Genomic DNA, 24827 nt, shown 5'->3' with positions numbered 1-24827 from the left:
CATGAACTGCTCGTTTCAAGTCCTGCCACATCATCTCAATTGTGGTTAGGTCTGACTAGACCATTCCAAAACTTCAAATGGTGTTACTTTTTTAGGCATTTTCATGTAGACTTGTATGATATTGGGATCGTTATCTTGCTGCATGATGCATCTGTGCTTCAGCTTCAGCTCACAGACAGATGGCCTGACATTGTCCTGTAGAATTGTCTGACACAGAGCAGAATTCATGGTTCCTATATACATATGGTTGCTGCAGGGACTTCCATTCAGTCACAAGAGCATTAGTGAGGTCGGGCAATGATGTTTGGGCGATTAAGCCTGGCTCGCAGTCGGCAATTCAATTCAATTCATTCCAAAGGTGTTCGATGGGGTTGAGGGCAGGGCTCTGAGCATGCCAGTCAAATTCTTCCACACTGATCGACAAAAAATGTCTGTATTGACCTCGCTTGTGTATGGGGACATTGTCATGGTGAAACAGGAAAGGGCCTTTCCCAAACTGTTGCCACAAAGTTGGAAGCACAGAATCGTCTAGAATGTAATTGTATGCTGTAGCGTTAAGATTTCCTTTCACAGGAACTTGGGGGCCGAGCACAAACCATGAAAAACAGCCCACAGCCCCCAAACCATGAAAAACAGCTGCAGTCACCTGGAAATGCATTACAGGTGACTACCTCATGAAGCTTGTTGAGAGAATGTCAAGAGTGTGCAAAGCTGTCAAAGCAAAGGGTGTCTACTTTGAAGAAAATCAAATCTAAAATATATTTGATTTGTTTAACACTTTTTTGGTTACTACATGATTCCATGTGTGTCATTTCATAGTTTTGATGTCTTCACTATTATTGTACAATGTAGGGAATAGGAAAAATAAAGAAAAACCCTTGAATGGGTAGGTATTTTTCTCCCTATTTAAGGTCCCACCAATACATAGAGAGAGAGAGATACTCATTATTTTTGCGTTAATATTTTTCCTTTAGTTTATTGAGCACATTTTTTTTACCTACTTTTTTTATAACTCTGCATTGTTGGTTAAGTAAGCATTTCACAGTGAATTCTACACTTGTTGTATTCGGCGCATGTGACAAACCCCCCCCCAAAAAATTCATTTGATGATCACACCGGCAGATGTGCACTTCCTTATAGCCAATGTCCACCTATACATCTTTACCATCTACCTCGTTCAACATCAATTGAAGAAAGGACATTCAGAATAGAGAAGCTTGCCTGCTGAGCAGTCTCAGTCATGGGTTATTTGAAAATCTGTATGATGTCAGTGCACATCACATCTCAGGATATTGCACAATTAGGCCTAGCAGTCAGGATTGATCTGGCTTCTGCATGTGGAGAAATCCATTTTTTTCAAAAGCATCCCTTATTTTATGGATACCCGAGGCTTTCCACTCTGTTCTACATCAACTAAAAAAAGGAACACACTGTGCATAATCCAGAGTTCAAACAGGCTATTCAATCTTGATATCGTTTATGGACTGCTGTTTACTGAGGCATGAGGCAGAAGAACCAATGACCTATATCACATGGTCTCTGAATAGGTCAAAGAATCCATTTCTATGCATTTTTTATGTAGGAGAAAACTGAAAGGACTGTTCAAGCCGCAAGGACCTGGTGTACGATAACGATCATGAAAATTCCATACGTTCTTCGACATACGCCGACGATGAGCATTCTTGAAGCAATCGACATTGGTCAACAAACTTCAACAAAAATGTTGAGAACTTTGTTTTGTTTGTTGAACCTAACGAAGCCAATGGGTAACTAGGGAAAAGTTACAGTAGTCTTCCTGGAAAAGTTATAACTTTGTGAACGGTCACGGATGTCTGCGTATCTGGTCCAGTAGTCTGCACATGTCCAAGTCTACAGCTATGCTAATTAGAGTCTGCCGGCATAACTTGGGAGTATGCGTGACCATAATGTATAGGAGTGTGAGATAGGTCTACATAATGACACAATGAATTTAATTCAGCTCGAAATGATCTGACATGTGCAACATCAATATTGCAATTTTCTCCTTTCTTTGACACTCCATTAATACAACAGAAACGAGACTACAGTACCACCTCCAATGAGATATGCGACACTCCGTTCATTTGCTCTCGACACGCACAGAGGACACTGACCAATCACATACTGGCCAATCACAAACATCCCCGTTCAGAGGGTGCAGTTAAGAGGCTGGTGAGGAGAGAAAGGGCTCTACCTCAGTAAACGAGATCGATTTGGTGCCAAAGTAGAACGAATCTTCAGTGCTGTGGCAGTTTTTCAGCTACAAGCAAAACTACACTGCTCAAAAAAATAAAGGGAACACTTAAACAACACTATGTAACTCCAAGTCAATCCCACTTCTGTGAAATCAAGCTGTCCACTTAGGAAGCAACACTGATTGACAATAAATTCCACATGCTGTTGTGCAAATGGAATAAACAACAGGTGGAAATTATAGGCAATTAGCAAGACACCCCCAATAAATGAGTGGTTCTGCAGATGGTGACCACAGACCACTTCTCAGTTCCTATGCTTCCTGGCTGATGTTTTGGTCACTTTTGAATGCTGGCGGTGCTTTCACTCCCGTGGTAGCATGAGACGGAGTCTACAACCCACACAAGTTGCTCAGTGCAGCTCATCCAGGATGGCACATCAATGAGAGCTGTGGCAAGAAGGTTTGCTGTGTCTGTCAGCGTAGTGTCCAGAGCATGGAGGCGCTACCAGGAGACAGGCCAGTACATCAGGAGACGTGGATGAGGCCGTAGGAGGGCAACAACCCAGCAGCAGGACTGCTACCTCCGCCTTTGTGCAAGGAGGAGCAGGAGGAGCACTGCCAGAGCCCTGCAAAATGACCTCCAGCAGGCCACAAATGTGCATGTCTGCTCAAACGGTCAGAAACAGACTCCATGAGGGTGGTATGAGGGCCCGACGTCCACAGGTGGGGGTTGTACTTACAGCCCAACACCGTGCAGGACGTTTGGCATTTGCCAGAGAACACCAAGATTGGCAAATTCGCCACTGGCGCCCTGTGCTCTTCACAGATGAAAGCAGGTTCACACTGAGCACATGTGACAGACGTGACAGTCTGGAGACGCAGTGGAGAACGTTCTACTGCCTGCAACATCCTCCAGCATGATCGGTTTGGCGGTGGGTCAGTCATGGTGTGGGGTGGCATTTCTTTGGGGGGCCGCACAGCCCTCCATGTGCTCGCCAGAGGTAGCCTGACTGCCATTAGGTACCGAGATGAGATCCTCAGACCCCTTGTGAGACCATATGCTGGTGCGGTTGGCCCTGGGTTCCTCCTAATGCAAGACAATGCTAGACCTCATGTGGCTGGAGTGTGTCAGCAGTTCCTGCAAGAGGAAGGCATTGATGCTATGGACTGGCCCGCCCGTTCCCCAGACCCAAATCCAAATGAGCACATCTGGGACATCATGTCTCGCTCTATCCACCAACGCCACGTTGCACCAGACTGTCCAGGAGTTGGCGGATGCTTTAGTCCAGACCATCCGCCACCTCATCAGGAGTATGCCCAGGCATTGTAGGGAGGTCATACAGGCACGTGGAGGTCACACACACTACTGAGCCTCATTTTGACTTGTTTTAAGGACATTAATTCAAAGTTGGATCAGCCTGTAGTGTGGTTTTCCACTTTAATTTTGAGTGCGACTCCAAATCCAGACCTCCATGGGTTGATAAATTTGATTTCCATTGATAATGTGTGTGATTTTGTTGTCAGCACATTCAGTTATGTAAAGGAAGAAGTATTTAATAAGAATATTTAATTCATTCAGATCTAAGATGTGTTATTTTAGTGTTCCCTTTATTTTTTTGAGCAGTGTATGTCAACCAAATGCAAGTGTTGTGCAAAAAGTGCCTCGTGGCGACAAGTATATTGAATAATTTGAAGAAGAACCATCCCACACTTTATGACGATTGCATGGGGAGGGGGAGGGGGAGGGGGACGGACGGACAGCACCAAAGCCTCTCAGCCACCCATCTTAAACAAGCATGCCATTTTGTGTCGTCAAAAGAATATCTCGCAGTCACATAGGTGATAGCCAAAGACATGATTCCTATTTACACAAGGCAGCAAAGATGGCTTATGCACTATGATAGACACGCGGAACAGGATATACAAGATTCCATCTCGCACATATTTCTCCAAAGTCACCGTCCCAACACTGTATAACAAAATGAAGGGAAAAGTTAACAGAGCGTGTTGATTATTACGCGACGACAACATACCTTGGGTAGAACAGGCGAGCCCTACAGTACAGTAGTTTGAAACAAAGGTTGGTGCTTGCAAACATCACAGGCTACTTCCCCGGAGATCACACGGGAGAAAACGTCACTCTGGGGTTGAGAGAAGCTTTAGCCCCCTGGGGCCTGAAGGAGGAGCAGCACGTGTGCATAACGATAACGGCGAAACGTGGAAAAAGCCATCGCATTGAACGACTAGCCAGACTCCAATGTTTTGTACACAGACTGCACCTGCATCAGTAGGCTACGTGTTACATGTTAAGGCCATGTAAATGATTGAGCCTACACAACACAACCATAAGCAAATGATTCCATCTGAACGAGTAAGTGCTGAGCTTACAGCACACTATATTTTGATGATCATGCTAAACATTTCTGTTTGTTATGTAGGTTTAATAATCCTATCTATTATTATATGTCTAACAATGTTAGAAACAATTTGTTTCATTTGGTTTTGCGTTCAGTTAGCACAGTATGTATCAATTCATATGAACTAATTTTAGTCACCCTGACACTTGCTTTTAACATGTCTGATGTAATTACCAAGTTTTCACCTAGGTGTAACCCTGCAATTAATTGACCACGTTCTACCTTTGTTGGCTTGTTAATACACTATAATGGCAAAGGCATATTCACAGTCGACCTAAATCAAACCAGGGTCGTGTGCAGTCACTGTAGTGAAGGATCTTCCCATAGACACCACAAGTTGAGCTTTGAATAGTTTATCCCTGCTTTCCTATAAAACATCATGCTTGTTTATCTGTACAAGTAACACAAATCTGAAAACGTCGCTGTTTCAAACACAATGGGTCAGTCTTTGTCGGAGCCTAAAAAGATCCAAGGACAATAAGCAGCCAATTTCAGAAAGTCCGTCTAGAACTCACGGAAGTTGGAACTGATAAGGAACGAGACATGATTCATCTTTAGCACTAAAAAATATTGCTGTTTTATTCCCCATTTCATTTATTTCTATATATTTGGATTAATTACAAGGCGTTGAAGAAGATTTACATTCTGATAAGAGCAGGATATGTTATTCTCCTTCGCATGTGCTGGAATAACCACATTCCTCAATACTATGCATGTTCCTTGACTGCATTCTTTCTCCCACACTAGGCTTTGTATGCACCCAGTCATATCCACTGGAGTAAAAAGCAAACGCATTGTAAGAATATCCGTCAAACAACAATCCAATCATGCGAAATCAGTGCAAAATTCATTCATTTCAAATTCAATTTTGCACCCAGTGGACCGTTACAATATCGCCTACTGTATCACGTCAGGTCATCAATGATTCGATTTCAACCTTGGTTCTTTCTTTAGTGTCGTTCACTCTTTCCTACAGATGTCCTCTCTTAATTTGACCAGTTTCTCACAGCGGGAAAATAATCCTGCAGCAACAGGACATGTGAATTATTATGTGGATTACAATTAAGGGACATTTTTGTATGGGTTGATGCCATTTTCGTTAGGGAAGATCCAGTCTGAAATGTTACATAGTGGAAATTATAATCTTTAGAAGCCTTTTTAAACCTCGGAGCCACTACATGTTTGAATTTCCTGCAGCGCAGGAAAATTCTCTGCAAGAAAAGAGTGATCAAATTAAGAGAACGCAAACATCTCTTTCCCATCTCATTCTGTTATTCTAGATGTTTCTTCTCGACAGGAACTTGTGTTTCTATAGACAGCTCCCTCCGAGGTCTAATGCAGATGCCTCAGAAGCCACATTTCTCCTGAGCGAAGCAAAGGGAATGCTATGCATGACACCTGAATAAATAAAGGAACTTGGCCAACTTCTTACCTGAAACTAATCTCTCCCTCTCCATATGTAGTGTTTGTGGACACATACATGACATTTAGAAAATGCTAACTGACTCCGTGCCAAATTAGGTGGCTGCCAGAAAGATGAAAATTGAATGTTGATGAACATGCATAGCTGGCACGGGAGCTGGACAAAAAGAGAACAATGTCAATAAAATAATAAAAGGTACTGATTTCAGCTCCCCTAAACTTCAATCTCATATTTCTTATCTGCAGTCTCCCTCGTACATTTTCTCTATTCATAGCTAGGGACATTGTTACAGTAGCGGTCGTCTCTCTGGTATAGCCTAGTATCTATTTGTGACTCACCTACTTCTGACAATCCTTTCTACTCTCTTTGAGGTCTGCTTTCATGAATCCTGATCCCCTCATGTCCCTGAGGGAGAGCTCACCTTTCCCCCATCCAGATTCCCTCATCTCCCTGAGGGAGAGCTCACCTTTCCCCCATCCAGATTCCCTCATCTCCCTGAGGGAGAGCTCTCCATTGTACTCAGGAGGTCTTTGTCTCAGATCAATAGTCCCTTTAAAATTCCTCTCCACCCTTAGGCAGTCACGACTCCACACTCCAAGGATCTCTCTCTCCTTTACACACACACACACACACACACACTACCTGAGCCTCTAAAATAACGAGGAAATGCAACCACTCCAAAGAAGGAGACAAACACAGTGGTGTTCTACTGTAAACTTTCTACAGATGCTTGTCTGAATACAGCCCTTTGGGTTGTGTCTAGTCTGCGGTTTATTTGTTATGACTGAAGAGACCAGTGGGACTAGTAACAACAGAACCGCACTTCCTTCAACCTGCTCTCCTCCCACAGGGACCCACTCCAGAGTAAAACACAGCATATGACTTTGTTTGCCAAGACTAGCTAAATGTCTATGCCACGGTCCAAGATGCAAGACTTTACAGCCAAACGTAAAAGCTGGGAAGAGCAGCAGTAAAGATGGAGAAAGCAGAGAAGAATGGTACTGAACCCCACTATTTCCAGCACATTTCAGGGACTGCGCGAGCTACCTGTGAGCATCAGAATACAAAGTGAGTGAGGCAGTGGAGGAGCAGATGTCTACAACAGACTTTAATGAACAGACCCCCGCTGCCTGTGAGAAGGTCACCATGAGGAGGAGTGACGAATGAGAGAGGCAGGTAGAAGCAGCTCTCGGCCTTGCCTCTGCATAGGGCAGGACTGGAGGATTGTATTTGCATTTTGCCTTGCAATGTTATTACTAAATTCCCTTCCAGACACTCCTCAGTCACCACAAGCCAACTGTTACATTCTACTCCGATTGTACTGAAGAGTCAAAAATAGTCCTGAAGAGAAAAGTCCTAAAGTTAACCAGCACAAGGAAATAGTAGCTGGTACACAAACATACTCTAAGTTTGCAGCTTATTTTCAGCTATTTTTCTATACTCCGTGTAGGATAATAGTTTAATTCATGTTCATAGTGATCAATCAACTGCTCCTTACATCCTCCCTCAAAACAGATCAGCTCTAGACCATAATTGGGCCCAGAAATAAAGCAAAGCCAGTTCAGACCGGAAACCTGAGTGTTTGATATCATCAGCTGATATTGAAGAGGCAGGTAGCCTAGCGGTTAGAGCGTAGGGCCACTACCCAAAAGGTTGCTCGATCGAATCCCCAAGATGACAAGGTAAAAAAAAAAATTAACAATGCAGTTAACCCACTGTTCCTAGGCCGTCATTGTAAATAAGAATTTGTTCTTAACTGACTAGTTAAATAAAGGTTCAATTAAAAAAATATGTAGCTATGATGTGCTCACTGCCTGAAGTTTTTGGTAATGATTTAGGTTTAATATGGCAGTGAGCTACCCTGAAGCTGCAGAGCCTAACGTCAAGACTTAAAGTATTGTCATGTACAAAATGGTTAAACTGTAATGTTTTCTGTCAGAAGTCCTCACAGTGAAAATATTTCATGCAGGCATCAGAATGATGTAAAAGCGTCAACTGTGAAATTAATTTCACTCAGAATTTGAAAATCCAGAACATAAAAATAAATTTAAAAAATTGTACCCATTTGTATGAATTATTTAATAAACTCATACTTTATGATTAGGCCAAGAAAAATGGATTGCTGCTGTGAACTTACGGCTAGTTCAAAAATAACTAAATCTCTCTGAAACCATAGCGGCCACATGGCTCTCTTGATTTCATTTAAATCAAATCAGTATATTAATGTTACTTAGAAAATACAATTCTTTGGGGAGAAAGATACTTTTACTAGAAATGTTCATATAATTTCCAGTTTCCCCATGGCACCTACTAAAGGTAGACTTCTTTCAGGGGACCGGAGCCCTAGGACCATGCCTCAGGACTACCTGGCATCCTTGCTGTCCCCAGTCCACCTGGCCGTGCTTTTGCTCCAGTTTCAACTGTTCTGCCTGCGGCTATGGAACCCTGACCTGTTCACCGGACGTGCTACCTGTCCCAGGTATGCTGTTTTCAACTCTCTAGAGAAAGCAGGAGCGGTAGAGATTCTCAATGATCGGCTATGAAAAGCCAACTGACATTTACTCCCGAGGTGCTGACCTGTTGCACCCTCTACAACCACTGTGATTATTATTATTTGACCATGCTGGTCATTTATGAACATTTGAACATCTTGGCCATGTTCTGTTATAATCTCCACCAGGCACAGCCAAAAGAGGACTGGTCACCCCTCATAGCCTGGTTCCTCTCTAGGTTTCTTCCTAGGTTTTGGCCTTTCTAGGGAGTTGTTCCTAGCCACCGTGCTTCTACACCTGCATTGTTTGCTGTTTGGGGTTTTAGGCTGGGTTTCTGTACAGCACTTTGAGATATCAGCTGATGTAAGAAGGGCAATATAAATACATTTGATTTAAATTGAATCAGTGTTTGTAGTGGTGGCAACAATACCTTACATAAATATTATTCTTCTTACATTCTACAAGACATAGGGGAGTATAAATCAGATGCATAATTAAGATCCCGAATCTGAGAGGGCCTCCCGAGTGGCGCAGTAGTCTAAGGCATATACAGTGGGGCAAAAAAGTATTTAGTCAGCCACCAATTGTGCAAGTTCTCCCACTTAAAAAGATGAGAGGCCTGTAATTTTCATCCTAGGTACACTTCAACTATGACAGACAAAATTAGGGGGAAAAAAATCCAGAAAATAACATTGTAGGATTTTTAATGAATTTATTTTTAAATTATGGTGGAAAATAAGTATTTGGTCAATAACAAAAGTTTCTCAATACTTTGTTAAATACCCTTTGTTGGCAATGACGGAGGTTAAACGTTTTCTGTAAGTCTTCACAAGGTTTTCACACACTGTTGCTGGTATTTTGGACCATTCCTCCATGCAGGTCTCCTCTAGAGCAGTGATGTTTTGGGGCTGTTGATGGACAACACGGACTTTCAACTCCCTCCAAAGATTTTCTATGGGGTTGAGATCTGGAGACTGGCTAGGCCACTCCAGGACCTTGAAATGCTTCTTAGGAAGCCACTCCTTCGTTGCCCGGGCGGTGTGTTTGGGATCATTGTCATGCTGAAAGACCCAGCCACGTTTCATCTTCAATGCCCTTGCTGATGGAAGGAGGTTTTCACTCAAAATCTCACGATACATGGCCCCATTCATTCTTTCCTTTACACGGATCAGTCATCCTGGTCCCTTTGCAGAAAAACAGCCCCAAAGCATGATAATTCCACCCCCATGCTTCACAGTAGGTATGGTGTTCTTTGGATGCAACTCAGTATTCTTTGTCCTCCAAACATGATGAGTTGAGTTTTTACCAAAAAGTTATATTTTGGGAGAATGTCATATGGTCAGATGAAACCAATCTTCTTCTGGATCATCCAAATGCTCTCTAGCAAACTTCAGATGGGCCTGGACATGTACTGGCTTAAGCAGGGGGACACGTCTGGCACTGCAGGATTTGAGTCCCTGGCGGCGTAGTGTGTTACTGATGGTAGGCTTTGTTACTTTGTTCCCAGCTCTCTGCAGGTCATTCATTAGGTCCACCCGTGTGGTTCTGGGTATTTTGCTCACTGTTCTTGTGACCATTTTGACCCCACGGGGTGAGGTCTTAAGTGGAGCCCCAGATCGAGGGAGATTATCAGTGTTCTTGTATGTCTTCGATTTCCTAATATTTGCTCCCACAGTTGATTTCTTCAAACCAAGCTGCTTACCTATTGCAGATTCAGTCTTCCCAGCCCGATGCAGGTCTACAATTTACTTTGCTCATCGCGCTCTAGCGACTCCTTGTGGCGGGCCGGGTGCCTGCAGGCTGACCTCAGTCGTCAATTGAACAGTGTTTCCTCCAACACATTGGTGCGGCTGGCTTCAGTGTTAAGCGGGTTGGGTATTAAGAAGCGTGGTTTGACGGGTCATGTTTCGGAGGACGCAGGACTCAACCATCGCCTCGCGAGCACGTTGGGGATTTGCAGCTGTAGAGCAAGGGGAACTACTACTTCAAGGTCTCAGAGCAAGTGACGTCACTGATTGAAACGCTATTTAGCGCGCACCGCTAACTAAGCTAGCCGTTTCACATCCGTTACACAGAGATGAGACAAATACAACAAACAAAAAATTGCGAATCAGATACCTAACTGTAAGGGAGGCAATGTGTCTGCCAAACTATCCCAGAAAGATAAGACTTCTTCTTGTAAGGCAGTAGGCAATACCTTCGGAAAAGTCTCACCCTTCCTTTAGCTTTGAGGATCTTCAAGAAATGTTTGGAAAACAAAGAACGGAGTCTACCAAAACAACTCAAAAGGCTGTCACATCTGACATCTGCTCATACTCACGTGTTGACAGATAGCAGAGAAACCCTGGGCTTGGAAAAAAAGAAAGGACAGTGTGTATGTGTGTTCAAAAACATATTTTCTTACCCCAGCAGCAAAGCCCAGACTTCCATCCAATATCCGCTTCTGAAGAGGAGGGCAGAGAGAATGGAGGAGTGAAGTCAAACCAAGGGCATCAACAATCCAATGTGATGTTTAGTTCAGAGCAATTCAATGGTAACGGAATTACACTGAGACACTGATTTTTCACTTTAAAATGTAAACCAAACAAAAACCATGTTATTTCAAAGTTTAACAAACCATATGACGCTATGCTCAATGACTACTTTTAAGAATTTTAACTAAAAATGTTACTAATACACATTTACAGGAAGAACTGTGCATATATAAAGTTTGGTAACAGAATAAAACTGAGGGATATTGTACTGTAATTCTTTTTACCAAACATTTTATCTGCAGTCTTTCCAGTAAATGTTTTATAATTGTTCTGACTGTGTAAATTGCTCAAAGTAGCCATTGTACTACTGTATGGTTTATTCAACTTTAAAAACAACATTTCTTTTGTTTAACATACATTTTAAATAGGAAAAAATCAGAGTCGGTGTAATTCCATTGACATGGAAATGCCCTTCTCAAGGACAAGAAAAAATAAAGAAATGAAGGCATGTCTTCAAAGATATTGAACTTTCCATTTCTATGGAACTTGAACTTCTGAAGCCATTCAAATATACTGCAATTGATTTAGTGAAACTAAGGGACATAAACTGTATTTGTCTGCATATAGCAGTGTCACAATACAGTAAAACATCATACAGCGGCAACACACAGAGAAACGTTGTACCAGTTCCTTACCTGTCGGCTGGAGAAGATGAAGACCAGGGCAGCCCCAGCAGCAGTCAGGCCCCAGGTGAACAGAGTTCCCAGCAGGGCCTGGGTCACAGGACTGTAGCCTGGAAGCATGGTGCCAATCTTGGAGACAGAGAAATGCACACAGTGGAGTGGAGCCGCACAGGATACTTTAGGTTGTTTTTACGACACAGTCACAGTAGCTAGCTACCTTGACGAATGTAAGGTACATTGTCGGGAAATCCCTGTAATATGAGTGCTCCAAATAACAGATCATTTTGTAGAACAAAGGCGTGTGTGCTAAATCCTGTTGGTTCAGGAATGTGACAGGGTGGCATGTTTGCAAATTACTGCCCAACCCCACAAGCGTCCTGCTTAGCTGTCTACATAGCTAAATAAACTTGCTTGGCAAGCAAGACGAGAAACATTTGCTAATGCCTTTCATTGCATTGTTACATCTTTATTTGTGCACAAAATAGCTCTCTTTTGGCTCTCTATCTGAAATCAATGTGCGTTGCTAGTATCATCTAAAGAGTTGGCCTAGCAGTATCAGACGACACTCAGATAACTTTGCTTTTGTTCTCTGCGCTGGTTGTGTTGCAACGAAACACGTGCTTTACGGCATTACCAAGACACATGCGTTATCCGGGGACCGATTAATATATTCTCATCTTGTTTTATGGTTTTAATTCATTAAATCATGTCAAAATACTTACTGTCACTTCTGGCACCGCAAGTCGAATGTATTTACTTCCTACTTCCCTGTATACGTATCTGTGACAGGTTGAGGACTGCCCCTCGCAAGATGCCATTGGCTATTCCAGCATTTGGAGGCGTGTATTGTAATTTGATAAGCCAATAAGCCTTCGTTCACAAAGTCACAGCCAGCCACTAACTTTTGACATCAATATTACAAATGGTGTTTTATGAATGTCATGTTAGATTTTTTCAAACGGATAATTTCCTGCATAGTATTATTTTGATTATTTTGTATTGATTTTGCATATCACACTATATAGCTTTTGTCAGGAGGTCATTTTTATTTACAATCTCTCATGTCTTGCCCAGTGGATGAGGTGAAGCAGTTTCGCAATGTAGCAGAAAATAGGTTGAAGTACCTCTGCATGGGACAGTTCAGGTAAGGTGACGTAGTTACACCCCATGAAGTGCCTCTGTGAATGTAAGCTGTAAGCTATTTTTTAATGTCAATAGACCACTGACAATTTGCTAGGGTCTGTTATTTGCAATGGTCTGTTATTAATAGTCTGTTATTGTGCTTGAGGATTAGTAAGTAACCATTGTGATTATTTTCCTATATCAGCTTCAATATGTAAGCTGTCCCTGTGTTGGCAGTAGGGCCTTAAGCAGATCAATTCCAAATGTTCCTCTCAATGAATGTACTCTCCCCACTGGGCACACACCGGTTTACATTTTCAACTAACTAACTTTGAACCAACGTGGAATATAAGTTGAATTGACGTCTGTGCCTATTGGTTTACTCTAAGGCTTTAAACGTTCTCTTGCTGATCTGTTGTTCTGGCTCTGCTTAGCTTAGTCTAATATTAACTGTAGGTACATTATGATCCTTACCATGCATCACATAGCCAAAGCTGTCAGAGCTACCACCCTGTTATGTGACACGTCATTGTGCAAACCAGCTCTCAAATGCACAAAGAGTGAGAATAATGCATGGTTCAGGATTTTTAAGCCCTTGAAACCTCAAGACAGGCAGTGAGTTTTCCTTGTTGTTAATCAATAGTGCTATAGTCCAGTTAAAGGCCCAGTGCAGTCAAAAACGTGATTTGCCTGTGTTTTATATGCATTTCCCCACTATGAGGTTGGAACTATACTGTGAAATCAGAAAAACATATCATAAGGCCCTTTTAGAGCTGTTTAAAAATAGTTGCTGAAATTTCAACCTGTTTTGGTGGGATGCTTTTGACCTGCCTGGTGACATCACCAGGTGATAAATGACTTACTAGACCAATAAGAAAGAGATTTCGAAACCTCTCTGCCAATAACAGCTAGTTTTCTGTTTTCCCCTCGCCACTCAGACCACTCCCAGACAGTCAAAATTATTTTTTGAGAAATTGCTCTTTGCTAAGAAGCTATTTTTGTTTATTTTTGACCATTTTAATTGAAAACAATCACTGTAAGGCAGTTCATTGTTATGCAGAAATTATTTGATATTGAGATAAAAGTGGCTGCATTGGACTTTCAACCAACTTTATTTGGTTTGTAATCAGTTGGTTCCATTTAACAAGTAGCCATGAATGGTCAGGCTGTGTGGGTCGCATCGCAACGCCCTAGATTCCATTCTGTGGAAATCTTCTGACAATACACAGCAAAGAGGATGGAGGTAAGCTCAGGTCTCTAGTCATCCAGCTAAAAGCATTAAGTATTGTGTATGTGAATGTGAATGTGTATGTGTATGTGTATGTGTATGTGTATGTGTGTGTGTGTGTGTGTGTGTGTGTGTGTGTGTGTGTGTGTGTGTGTGTGTGTGTGTGTGTGTTGTTGAAAGTGCCTCACAGCTCTGATTGGAGTGGTCCATGCTGTGTTTTGATAAAGATGGGAGTAGAGTAAACGTAGTGGCACACTGGAATGTTTTTTCCACACAGACACAGTGGAAATGACCTCATTAAATCTTTGGCCTGTAAATACTCATGGTTCTTTAGTTTTTGCCTGACTGACCCCTAAAGTGATGATATGTCATTTATACAACTTCACAGCTCAACACAGCTCGACACTCTGACATACAGTACTTTTTGGTTGTTTATTTACAAACGGCACATAGATTTCCTACTGTAAATGTTCAGGAGATTTAGTTGATCATAAACCAACAGCTTTGCACTGCCTTTTCTAAAGACAGCTAGAAAAAATGATATGTGAAATCCAAGGCCTCTGAGAAACTCCGAACATTTAGCTCCATGAAACCGAATGCCTCTAGAGTAGTTTTATGAGAGGAAAACCAGCACCACTCGATGAAGTACTAACAACCTAAGCAGGTACTGAGACTACAAAGGCATTTCTCACTTTAAATGACAAAGGCATTTGTCACTTTAAAGGGGCCTGTAAAAGGCCAGGCGCCAGGAGTTGATGGGTGTGGGTAATGGAAAGTGAGAATTTAGGGAACATTTAGAATTTGAGATCTTCTCAGATACAGGAGACAGTGGATCAGACAGGTACACTACCTTCAGAAACTATTCACAACTCTTGACTTTTTCCACATTTTGTTGTGTTACAAAGTCGGATTAAAATTGATTTAATTGTACTTTTTTTTTGTTGACGATCTACATGAAATACTTTAATGTCAAGGTGGCGGATAAATTCTAACATTTGTCAAATAAAAATCATAAACAATAACAACCTCTTGATTATTTAAGTATTATTTAAGTATTCAACCCCCTGAGTCAATACATCACCTTTGGCTGTGATTACAGCTGTGAATGTTCCTGGGTGAGTCTCTGGATTGTACAATATTTGCACATTATTCTTTTTTAAATGTTTCATGCTGGTTGTTGATCATTGCTAGACAACCATTTTCAAGCCTTAACATAGATTTTTAAGTCAAAACTGCCACTCAATAACATTCAGTGTTGTTGTGCAACTCCAGTGTATATTTGGCCTTGTGTTTTAGGTTATTGTCCTGCTGATATTTGAATGTGTCTCCCATTATCTGTTGGAAAGCAGACTTAACCAGGTTTTCCTCTGGGATTTTGCCTGTGTTTAGCTCTATGCTAGTTTATTTTTATCATAAACTCCCTAGTCCTTTCAAATTACAAACATAGCCATATTTTACTAGGCAAGTCAGTTAAGAAGAAATTATTATTTTCAATGACAGCCTAGGGATAGTGGGGTAACTGCCTTGTTCAGGGGCAGAACAACAGATGTTTACCTTGTCAGCTCGGTGATTCGATCTAGCAACCTGCCGCCCCATAACATGATGCAGCCACCACCTTGCTTGAAAACATGACAAGTGGTACTCTGTGTCGTGTTTTGTGATTTGCCTCAAACTTAATCCTTTGTATTCAAGAGATAAAGTTACTTTTTTTGACACGTTTTTTTCCCCAGTTTTACTTTAGTGCCTTATTGTATGTTTTGGAATATTTTTATTCTATACAGGCTTCCTTCTTTCCATCTTCAGTTCTCTCCTAATCACAGCAATTAAACCTTGTAACTGTTTTAAAGTCACCTTTGGCCTCATGATGAAATCCCTGAGAGGTTTCCTACCTCTCTTGCAACTGAGTTAGAAAGGGATATCAGTCTGCTTTTTTATTTTTACCCATCTACCAGTAGGTGTCTTTCCCTGTGAGGCTTTGGAATACCTCCCAGGTCTCTGTGGTTGAATCTGTGTTTGAAATATTAATGCAACTTATTAAGCACATGTTTACACGTGAACCTATTTAGGGTTGCCATAATAAAGGGGTTGAATACTAATTGACACAAGACCTTTCAGCTTTTCATTTTTTATTCATTTGTAAACATTTCAAAAACCATAATTGCACGTTGACATTATGGGGTATTGTGTGAAGACCAGAGACCAGTCTTCTAAATTGAATCAATTTTAAATTCAGGCACAACAAAATGTGGAAAAAGTCAAGGGGTGTGAATACTTTCTACAGGCACGGTGCTGTAATTATGATGGTACTGAACGTTCCACCCGCCTGTACCACTTTAGCACCTGGACATGTTTGAAGTGTTGACGATGTCGTTCAAGTGTTGAACTCCAAGGTAACCTGCCTAAATGACTATAGCCCCGTCCGTAGCCCTCACATCTGTAATCACGGGCACATTTGGAAAAGAGACCTCAATATGTCTTCCCTGTCAAAATAAAGGTTGAATAATGAAGTGCTTTGAAAGGCTGGTCATGACACGCATCAGCACCATCATCCCAGACACCCTGGACACACTCTAATTAGCACACCGCCACAACAGATCCACAGATGACGCAATCTCAATTGTGCTTTAGAATGCTGTTTCCCATCTGGACAAGAGGGGAAATGACTATGTGAGAATGCTGTTCATAGACTACAGATCAGTGTTCAACACTATAGTCCCCTCCAAGCTCATTAACAAGCTGGGGACTCTGGGACTGAACACCTCCCTCTGCAACTGTATCTGAAGCCACCTGACATTTACATAAGTATTCAGACCCTTTACTCAGTACTTTGTTGAAGCACCTTTGTCATCGATTACAGCCTTGAGTCATCTTGGGTATGACGCTACACGCTTGGCACACCTGTATTTGGGGAGTTTCTCCCATTCTTCTCTGCAGATACTCTCAAGCTCTATCAGGTTGGATGGGGAGCATCGCTGCACAGATATTTTCAGGTGTCTCCAGAGATGTTTGATCGGGTTCAAGTTCCTGCTCTGGCTGGGCCACTCAAGGACATTCATAGACTTCACGAAGCCACTTCAGCGTTGTCTTGGCTGTGTGCTTAGGGTCGTTGTCCTGTTGGAAGGTGAACATTTGCCCCCAGGCTGAGGTCCTGAGCACTCTGGAGCAAGTTTTCATCAAGGATCTCTCTGTATTTTGCTCAATTCAACTTTCCTTCAATCCTGACTAGTCTTCCAGTCCCTGCGTCTGAAAGACATAACCACAACATGATGCTGCAACCACCATGCTTCACCATAGGGATGGTGCCAGGTTTCCTCCAGACGTGATGCTTGTTATTCAGGCCCAAGAGTTCAATCTTGGTTTCATCAGACCAGAAAATCTTGTTTCTCATGATCAGTCCTTTAGGTGCCTTTTGGCAACAACAAGCAGGCTGTCATGTGCCTTTTATTGAGGAGTGGCTTCCATCTGACCACTCTACCATAAAGGCCTGATTGGTGGTGTGCTGCAGAGATGGTTGTCCTTCTAGAAGGTTCTCCTATCTCCACAAATGAACTTTCGAGCTCTGTCAGAATGACCATCGTTATTGGTCACCTCCCTGACCAAGGCCTTTCTCCCTGGATTGTTCAGTATGTCTGTGTGGCCAGTTCTAGGAATGTTGGTGGTTCCAAACTTCTGCCATTTAACAATGATGGAAGCCACTGTGTTCTTGGGGACCTTCAATGCTGCAGACATTTTTTGGCACCCTTCCCCAGATTTGTGCCTCGACACAATCCTGTCTCAGAGCTCTATGGACAATTCCTTTGACCTCATGGCTTGATTTTTGCTCTGACATGCATCGTCAATTCTGGGACTTTATATAGACAGGTGTGTGCCTTTCCAAATCATGCCCAATCAATTCAATTTAGCACAGGTGGACTCCAATCAAGTTGTAGAAACATCTCAAGGATGATCAATGGAAACAGGATACACCTGAGCTCATTTTAGAGTCTCATAGCAAATGGTCTGAATACTTATGTAGATACGCTATTTCTGTTTTTTATTTTGAATTAATTTGCAGAAATGTCAAAAAATCTGGTTTCGCTTTGTCATTGTGAGATATTGTGTGTAGATTGATGAGGATTTTTAAATTGATTTAATTCATTTTAGAATAAGGCTGTAACGTAACAAAATGTGGAAAAAAAGGGAAGAGGTCTGAATACTTTCCGAATGCACCGTACATATCTACCTCTAATCCCTCGTACCCCTGCACATTACCATACCATATAGCTACCTTCATTCTTGTGCACTTTATTCCTCTTATTTTTTGTTGGGAAGGGCTCACAAGTAAGCATTTCACGGTAAGGTCTACCGTATTTGACGCATGTGACAAAAAAAAAAGATTTGTTGGATGTGTTGATGTGATTGTTTAGTGCCAGGTGGCTCCTGAGTCTGTGGGCTGTTGGAGTATTCTAGCTATCCATGTCTGAGGAAAACAGGACCCGAGACAATCACTCACCCTGCATTTTATCTGCCTGCCTACCGGCCATCTCTTTCTTTTTCTCTCTCTCTCTCGCACTCACTCTCTCGCTCTCCCCATGATGAATGAACTGCCACGGAATAAAGCAAATCAGAGAGGGAAGCAAAAGACAAAAGACGAAAAACAACTGTGAGAAAAAACTAAACAAGCCTCAATAACCAACAGGGGCTTCATTCCTGTCCACAGCTCATCCGTTATAGCCAGTTTAGAAGGTGGGTGGCCCTAGCGGGAAGTGGTGGGGTATGTGGCAGTGGGGGCTAGTTCAGCTCCGAGTGAAACCCCCCCACCCCCCCGCCCCCAAACTGTGAGGGGAGTATAGGAGAGCAGAGGGGTGGGTTGGGTGAGACAGAAGGATGGGGTGAGGGTGAAGAGGAGAGAGGAAGAAAAAAAAGAAGCTGGATTGCACTTTGTGGAGAATGTTTAGTTTAGTTATCAAAACAAAAGTATTGTAACAGATGGGGCTGGTTACACCTTGGAAACGGCATAACAGCGGGGCTGGGAGTGCCAAGGGAGCTTATTAGGCTTATAGGAGAGCCAGAGGGAGACTGATGGGGCTCGCAGCCGTAGACACACACTTCAATGCTGCAGGGGAGATATAAAAGCCCTCTCACACACAGCGTCCAGCTTCACTGAAGTGCTCCATGTGACATGGGTGTGAGTTTCTTACCACAGTGAATGCTTCCTCCAGGACACCAAAGGACTCAGCTTGAAAGATTTTAAAGAAAAAAGAAACAGTTGGTTTGGACGGCATGTGACCACAGAAATTGCCTGTGTTTGAGGATGGATGTTTTCTTGGGCTAAGTAACAGACAAGTTTTTGAACTTATTTTTCTCATGCTAATGGTGGACAGGTACTGTCAAGCTGTTTGCAGAGGAAAAGACAGACATGTTTTTGAACTCTAACTGTTATTGTGACTTTTTTGCTACTTTTTATCAAGTTTTTCATATATTTTTTTAAATGATTCACAATTTATCCAAACCAAACTTTGAAAAACGAAAGTATTGAGCGAAGATGGACTCCTCATTCACCTCAGAGACGTTTTACAATGCGGGGTCGATAGCTGACCCCACTACCAGTTACCTGGACGAGGACATGTATCTGCAGGAGGATCTGGATGTGTTCAGTGTGACAATGGCTGTTCTCTACCTGGCTGTGTGCATCGTAGGGCTGGCCGGGAACACCCTGGTCATCGTGGCCATCTTAAAGCTGGACAAGATGGCTTCTGCCACCACGGTGTACATCTTCAACCTGGCCCTGGCCGACGGCCTCTTTATGGTGGGCCTCCCCTTCATCGCCATCCAGAATTTCCAGAACCACTGGGCATTCGGGGACCTGGCCTGCAAGCTGGTCATGGTCCTGGACGGCATCAACCAGTTCACCAGCGTCTTCTGCCTGACCGTGATGAGCATTGACCGTTACATGGCGCTGGTTGACCCTCTGCGGTTCGCCCGCTGGCGCACGCCCAGGCGGGCCAAGATAGTCAGCAGCTTCCTGTGGCTGTTCTCTCTGTTGCCTGTCCTCCCCATAACCATCCATTTCTCGGCTAGGGACGGCTTGTGTAACCTGGACCCCCAGGTGGCTTCCGAGTCCTGGTGGCTGGCCTTCATCACCTACACATTTGTCCTGGGCTTTGCTCTGCCCTTCCTGGTTATGATTGTCTCCTACACCGCCTTGGTGGTCACACTGAGGATCCACCGCCACCAGGCCAGCTCCCCAAGCCAGGAGAGCCCTTGCCTGGAAACCCAGGTCACCAAGATGGTGGTGGCCGTGGTGCTGGCATTCGCCGTGTGCTGGCTGCCGTTCTACGCCTTCAACTTCTGCTCGCTGTACCATACGGACCTGGTGCTGACCTTCGCCAGGTGCTTTGAGTTCGTGGTGCTGTTGTCCTATTCCTGGAGCTGTGCCAACCCCATCCTGTACGCCTGCCTCTCAGAAACCTTGGGACGCCACTTCCTCACCCTCCTCTGCCCCACCAAGAGGTTTCCCAGTGTGCAATGCAACCCTGACACGGAGCGCTATGACCTCAATGATACAAGCGGGATGGGCAACAGTGCGGTGGCATAGAGATTCCTGAAAAACATTGGAAACTTGTTTTATGTATGCCAACTTTCCCTTTAAATGATGACATTTTATTCTGTCTTTGGACATGTCCTTTGTATATAAAGGAGGTTGGTAAAGATTAGTGTGTTTTTCTATACAAGTGTTTCTACATACATTTCTGTACATCTGTTTTTCTACTGGATAATAGGTTTTCTATTTCTGCACCGCTCTGACTTGTTCTTTAATTTCATTCCTGATAAGGCTGCGGTGAGGCCCCGCTGCTCTATCACACCACTGTAATTCGATTTTCCATAACTAATTAAATGAGGAATAAATTCTGTGACAACCGGGAGACAACAACAGGTGGCATGTAAACAAGATGATAGCAACAGTATGTGCCGCTGGCCAAGACAAAGAGCTCCCAGAAGACCCACAAAAGACGTTGACTTAAGACTTTCACATCAACTTTGTGTGGACATTTTCAGTGACGTCATGGAAGTCAGCTCAAAGACGTTTACTTTATGGGACATTGTTCCTACAGAACTGTTTGGGGTGAGATACAAAAGACAAGTAGAAAAGGTGTTTGGTTCATCCCAAGATTAGTCCTATATCGAATGGTCATTGAGTAAGAATGTTTATACTGAAACTATGGATGGTTTATACTTATTAAAATGGAATAGTGAGGTTTTTCACGATAAAGGCAGATGAATGAAACATGAATTACTTTATGGGAACTTCATGATCGAGCAATTGATTCTTTATCAAGACAATGGACAAAGAAAATACAAGACAGAGATTGATGGCATAATCATCTTTATCATCATTATTAAAATCATAATCATCACTGCCATCGTCATCAACTATTTTTGTTGTAGTTGCTTTCGTGTTGCGTTTAACGCCCAACCTATTGTCGTGTTAAATTAGTTTCACAATTTACAAATATTGTTTATGGGATACATATTGCTGATTGAATCTCACTTACTCACTACAGGATCATCACCTTTCTGTTTTAAATATTAAATCACACGAGAGAAAAGTAATTGATGGAAATTTGCATTGAAAACATACAAAGCACAATTATGTGTTTTGTCTTCTCATGTTCATAACAAAAATTATTAATCTGTGAGGCTCAAGTTAAACTGCTTAGTAGCATGCATGTCTGACTGTAGCCTACCTGGTATATAAACAGTTGACTTGTGATGGATTGATTGTGTGGTGAAGTCACATTATGAGAGAGGCTCTGACTAGGGTTGCAAAGGGAGGGTATATTACTGAAAACTTTTCATGTTTACCAGTAAACTACCAGAATGTTGGTACATTTTTCAAGGATTTTATGTCTTCTATCACAAGACATCTAGTGACCCTTTTTGGTACTTCAGATTATCACAGATGTCTGTAATTATCTCTGGCCCTCTGTGTGGCCTTATCACATTTCAAATGTATGAAATCATTGAATAAGTTGATTTTAAAATGAAAAAAATCTAATTTCAAAGCTGTAAAACATGATCCTAAATATAAACCTTACATTTAGTGAATACCACTGATGTTTAATATGAGGGTTTCAGCATGAAATATCCTACATTTTAATTTATTTTACGATGTCATTATGTATTGGTTGTCAATATTTTAGCATCAAACTGGTGGCAGTTGTGAAAAAAGTCAATAGTTGGAAGAGTTGCAGAGTTAATTGAAAATAATGGCATTGTTGATTAGAGACTGAAATTAATTAGGTTATTTTCTCTTGAACCATACACTGTAGACTATTAGAAACTCATGGACAATATGGACACAGATTAAATACTTTATACGAATGCCTTTTTTAAAAAGTTATTCAAGAATAAATTACCAAAGTTACGATAGATTATCTGTTAATTACCAAAATTACTGAAGATTCTAGTAACTTTTGTAAATTATCAGTAGCTTTGCAACCCTAATTCTGACCAATTCTCTGTTGCAATTAGTGGTCCTCTGTGAAGCGTAGTCTGGAGCTGCTTTGAGTCTAAAGTGTAAGACCTGCTAACTACCCACTGGTTGAATCAACGTTGTTTCCACATCATTTCAATGAAGTTATGTTGACCCAGTGTGTAATAGATGATGAATTGACATCTGTGCCCAGTGGGTAGCGACTTGGGCTAGAGGTGTCTGGCAAGTGGACTATGTTTTTGAGGCAATAATATGTGGAGCCGTTTACAGAAAGGTTTCAGAGGAGTTGACGTTCCACTGGCTATAAAATTGCTCCTTTTCAAGGGTTCACTGACAGATTTCAGATGAGTGTAAATTGTTGCTTATTTTTGTATATATTTTTTTTAACAACCTCTTATTGCAAAGGGAAGATATTAAAAAAAGATTTGGAAGCTTTCTGCCTGGCCATATTTGAGGGACAATGAGGAAGAAATAAAGTGAACCCACACAACTGGACTCCATAGCGGTCTGTGTGTATACGTGGGCCCCCAGCCCTCGGAGCTCGAGGTAAAGGGTTGACGGTCAATGACACATAGCCACGCTTGATCAATATCAAGGGCCATTGGGGGCATGTTTGCTTAATGCGTCATCATTCTGGGTTTGAACAACATGAAAGGGAGATCAAATTCTTGACTGTGACTCCAAGGTCGTATATGTGCAATTCTATGATGTGCAAGTCCATAGGAATTATGGGTATCTGAAATTCGGTCATTAGGGGTCACTGCGTTTAAAAGATAATCCTACACCAGGGTTATTTCTGCGAGACGCGATCCAGCCCTGTTCAGTAATAGGAGCAGCTGCTAACTGTCTGTGAGAGACTGCAGTAAAGAAAAGTAATGGCCGCCATGGGAGTGTAGGTGGGAAACGAATCAATAAAGTTAAATTACACAATTTATGTCTGATAGCTGTCAGCACGTCTTTATCAATAACTCTCTCAATCCCTCTCTCTCACACACAGACACACACACATCCCATTGGGCACACACTGATTGAATCAACGTTGTTTCAACGTAAATTGTCAACATATTGTGCCGTGGAATCAACATGGAAAATATATTGCATTTTTATCAACCAGGACTGTTTTCATATAATTTCAACTAGCATTGAAACAAGCAGTAAACATGTCGGCAGCAGTAAACATGTCGTCCCCCATGAATGATGCAGCACTCATCCTTGGGCCAATTGAAACATTGCGTATGACTAACACATTTCAGTTAATTATTATAGCTCCCGCCATGGGCCAATCAGTGTAAATGTCGTATTTATATGATTATTTGGTTGCGTTCTCAATTCAACAACCAGTTTGTCTACAAATTAATGATTTGATATGTTGGAATCACGTCTCCAACTCAACCAAAAAGTTAAAGAATAGCACCAAATCAAACGTTACATGTTGTTAGATTCTAATTCTCAGAGTAAATAACTCAACTGTGTGTGTGTGTGTGTGTGTGTGTGTGTGTGTGTGTGTGTGTGTGTGTGTGTGTGTGTGTGTGTGTGTGTGTGTGTGTCAATCCTTACATCTTTTATGGGTCGACAGGAAGACGCAGTGATTGGGTAATAAAGTTTCAGATGGATATCTTGAAGTATGCGCAGACTACACAACATTTAGTGGAAAGTCACCCAGGTACATTTGGGCAAATCGTGAAGGAGACATTTACATTCACTTTACAATTTTCTGTGAGAATATCGTCATCTGTATACTTGGACTTTTTATTTCATTTTTCCAGTATTAGTAGCCATATTATAAGTTCAACATTTGCAAAACAAACAGTTTTCATAACTCTCCATATTCTTCTAATTTGTCACGGCCGTTGAAAGAACTGGACCAGGGTGCAGCATGGGGAGCGTACATATTACTCTATTTCATATGACACCGACAAAAACAATAAACCATCCAAAACAACCGTGAAGCTAAAGGCTATAGTGCCAACAAACAAAGAAAACTACCCACCAAGACATGTGGGAAAAAGGGCTGCCTAAGTATGGTTCCCAATCAGAGACAACGATAGACAGCTGTCCCTGATTGAGAACCATACCCGGCCAAAACAAAGAAATACAAAACATAGAAAAATGAACATAGAATGCCCACCCAAATTAGACCCTGACCATACCAAAAGGGCGTGACATAATTTTTGTCCAAAACGAAAAGCCTTGCTGTCGCACAAGGTTAGCAGCTACATATGGGAGTATCCGGAAACTCCCGTAAAGCCCAGCTCATTGGCTATCTAGCTAGTGAAGACCGCCCGCGTCATCCGCGTGCC

At 42.2% G+C, this 24827-nt stretch overlaps 3 protein-coding genes across 5 annotated transcripts in view; 2 read left to right on the top strand and 1 right to left on the bottom strand.

Annotated features, from left to right (window-relative positions):
* Positions 1-12517, bottom strand: part of LOC118363370 (zinc transporter ZIP11-like) — a 138939-nt gene extending 126422 nt beyond the window's left edge. For 2 of the 3 annotated variants that reach the window (XM_052490888.1, XM_052490892.1), the window contains exons 1-3: positions 11919-11954; positions 11714-11830; positions 10949-10987 (exon numbers count right to left, since the gene is read on the bottom strand). In XM_052490888.1, the coding sequence (XP_052346848.1) occupies positions 10949-10987; positions 11714-11830; positions 11919-11939 (177 nt within the window). In that variant the 5' untranslated portion in view covers positions 11940-11954. Of the gene's footprint in view, positions 1-10948; positions 10988-11713; positions 11831-11918; positions 11955-12423 lie in introns of those variants that run through there. The other variant, XM_052490893.1, reaches the window with a different exon arrangement.
* Positions 12518-12700: 183 nt separating this feature from the next.
* sstr2a (somatostatin receptor 2a) overlaps positions 12701-24827 on the top strand; it is a 35392-nt gene continuing 23265 nt past the window's right edge. Inside the window, exon 1 of the mRNA XM_052490855.1 lies at positions 12701-12845. The gene's annotated coding sequence lies outside the window, so the exon portion shown is untranslated. The remainder of the gene's footprint in view (positions 12846-24827) is intronic.
* On the top strand, positions 19120-23449 carry LOC118367599 (somatostatin receptor type 5-like). The gene has a single exon (XM_035751192.2). It carries the CDS (start codon positions 19576-19578, stop codon positions 20626-20628), a length of 1053 nt encoding a protein of 350 aa, XP_035607085.1. The 5' UTR covers positions 19120-19575; the 3' UTR covers positions 20629-23449.

This window comes from Oncorhynchus keta, chromosome 3, assembly GCF_023373465.1.
Source record: "Oncorhynchus keta strain PuntledgeMale-10-30-2019 chromosome 3, Oket_V2, whole genome shotgun sequence".
Lineage (NCBI taxonomy): Eukaryota > Metazoa > Chordata > Actinopteri > Salmoniformes > Salmonidae > Oncorhynchus > Oncorhynchus keta.
Note: the sequence above shows the minus strand (reverse complement) of the source record. Positions and strands in the feature narration are given on the sequence as shown.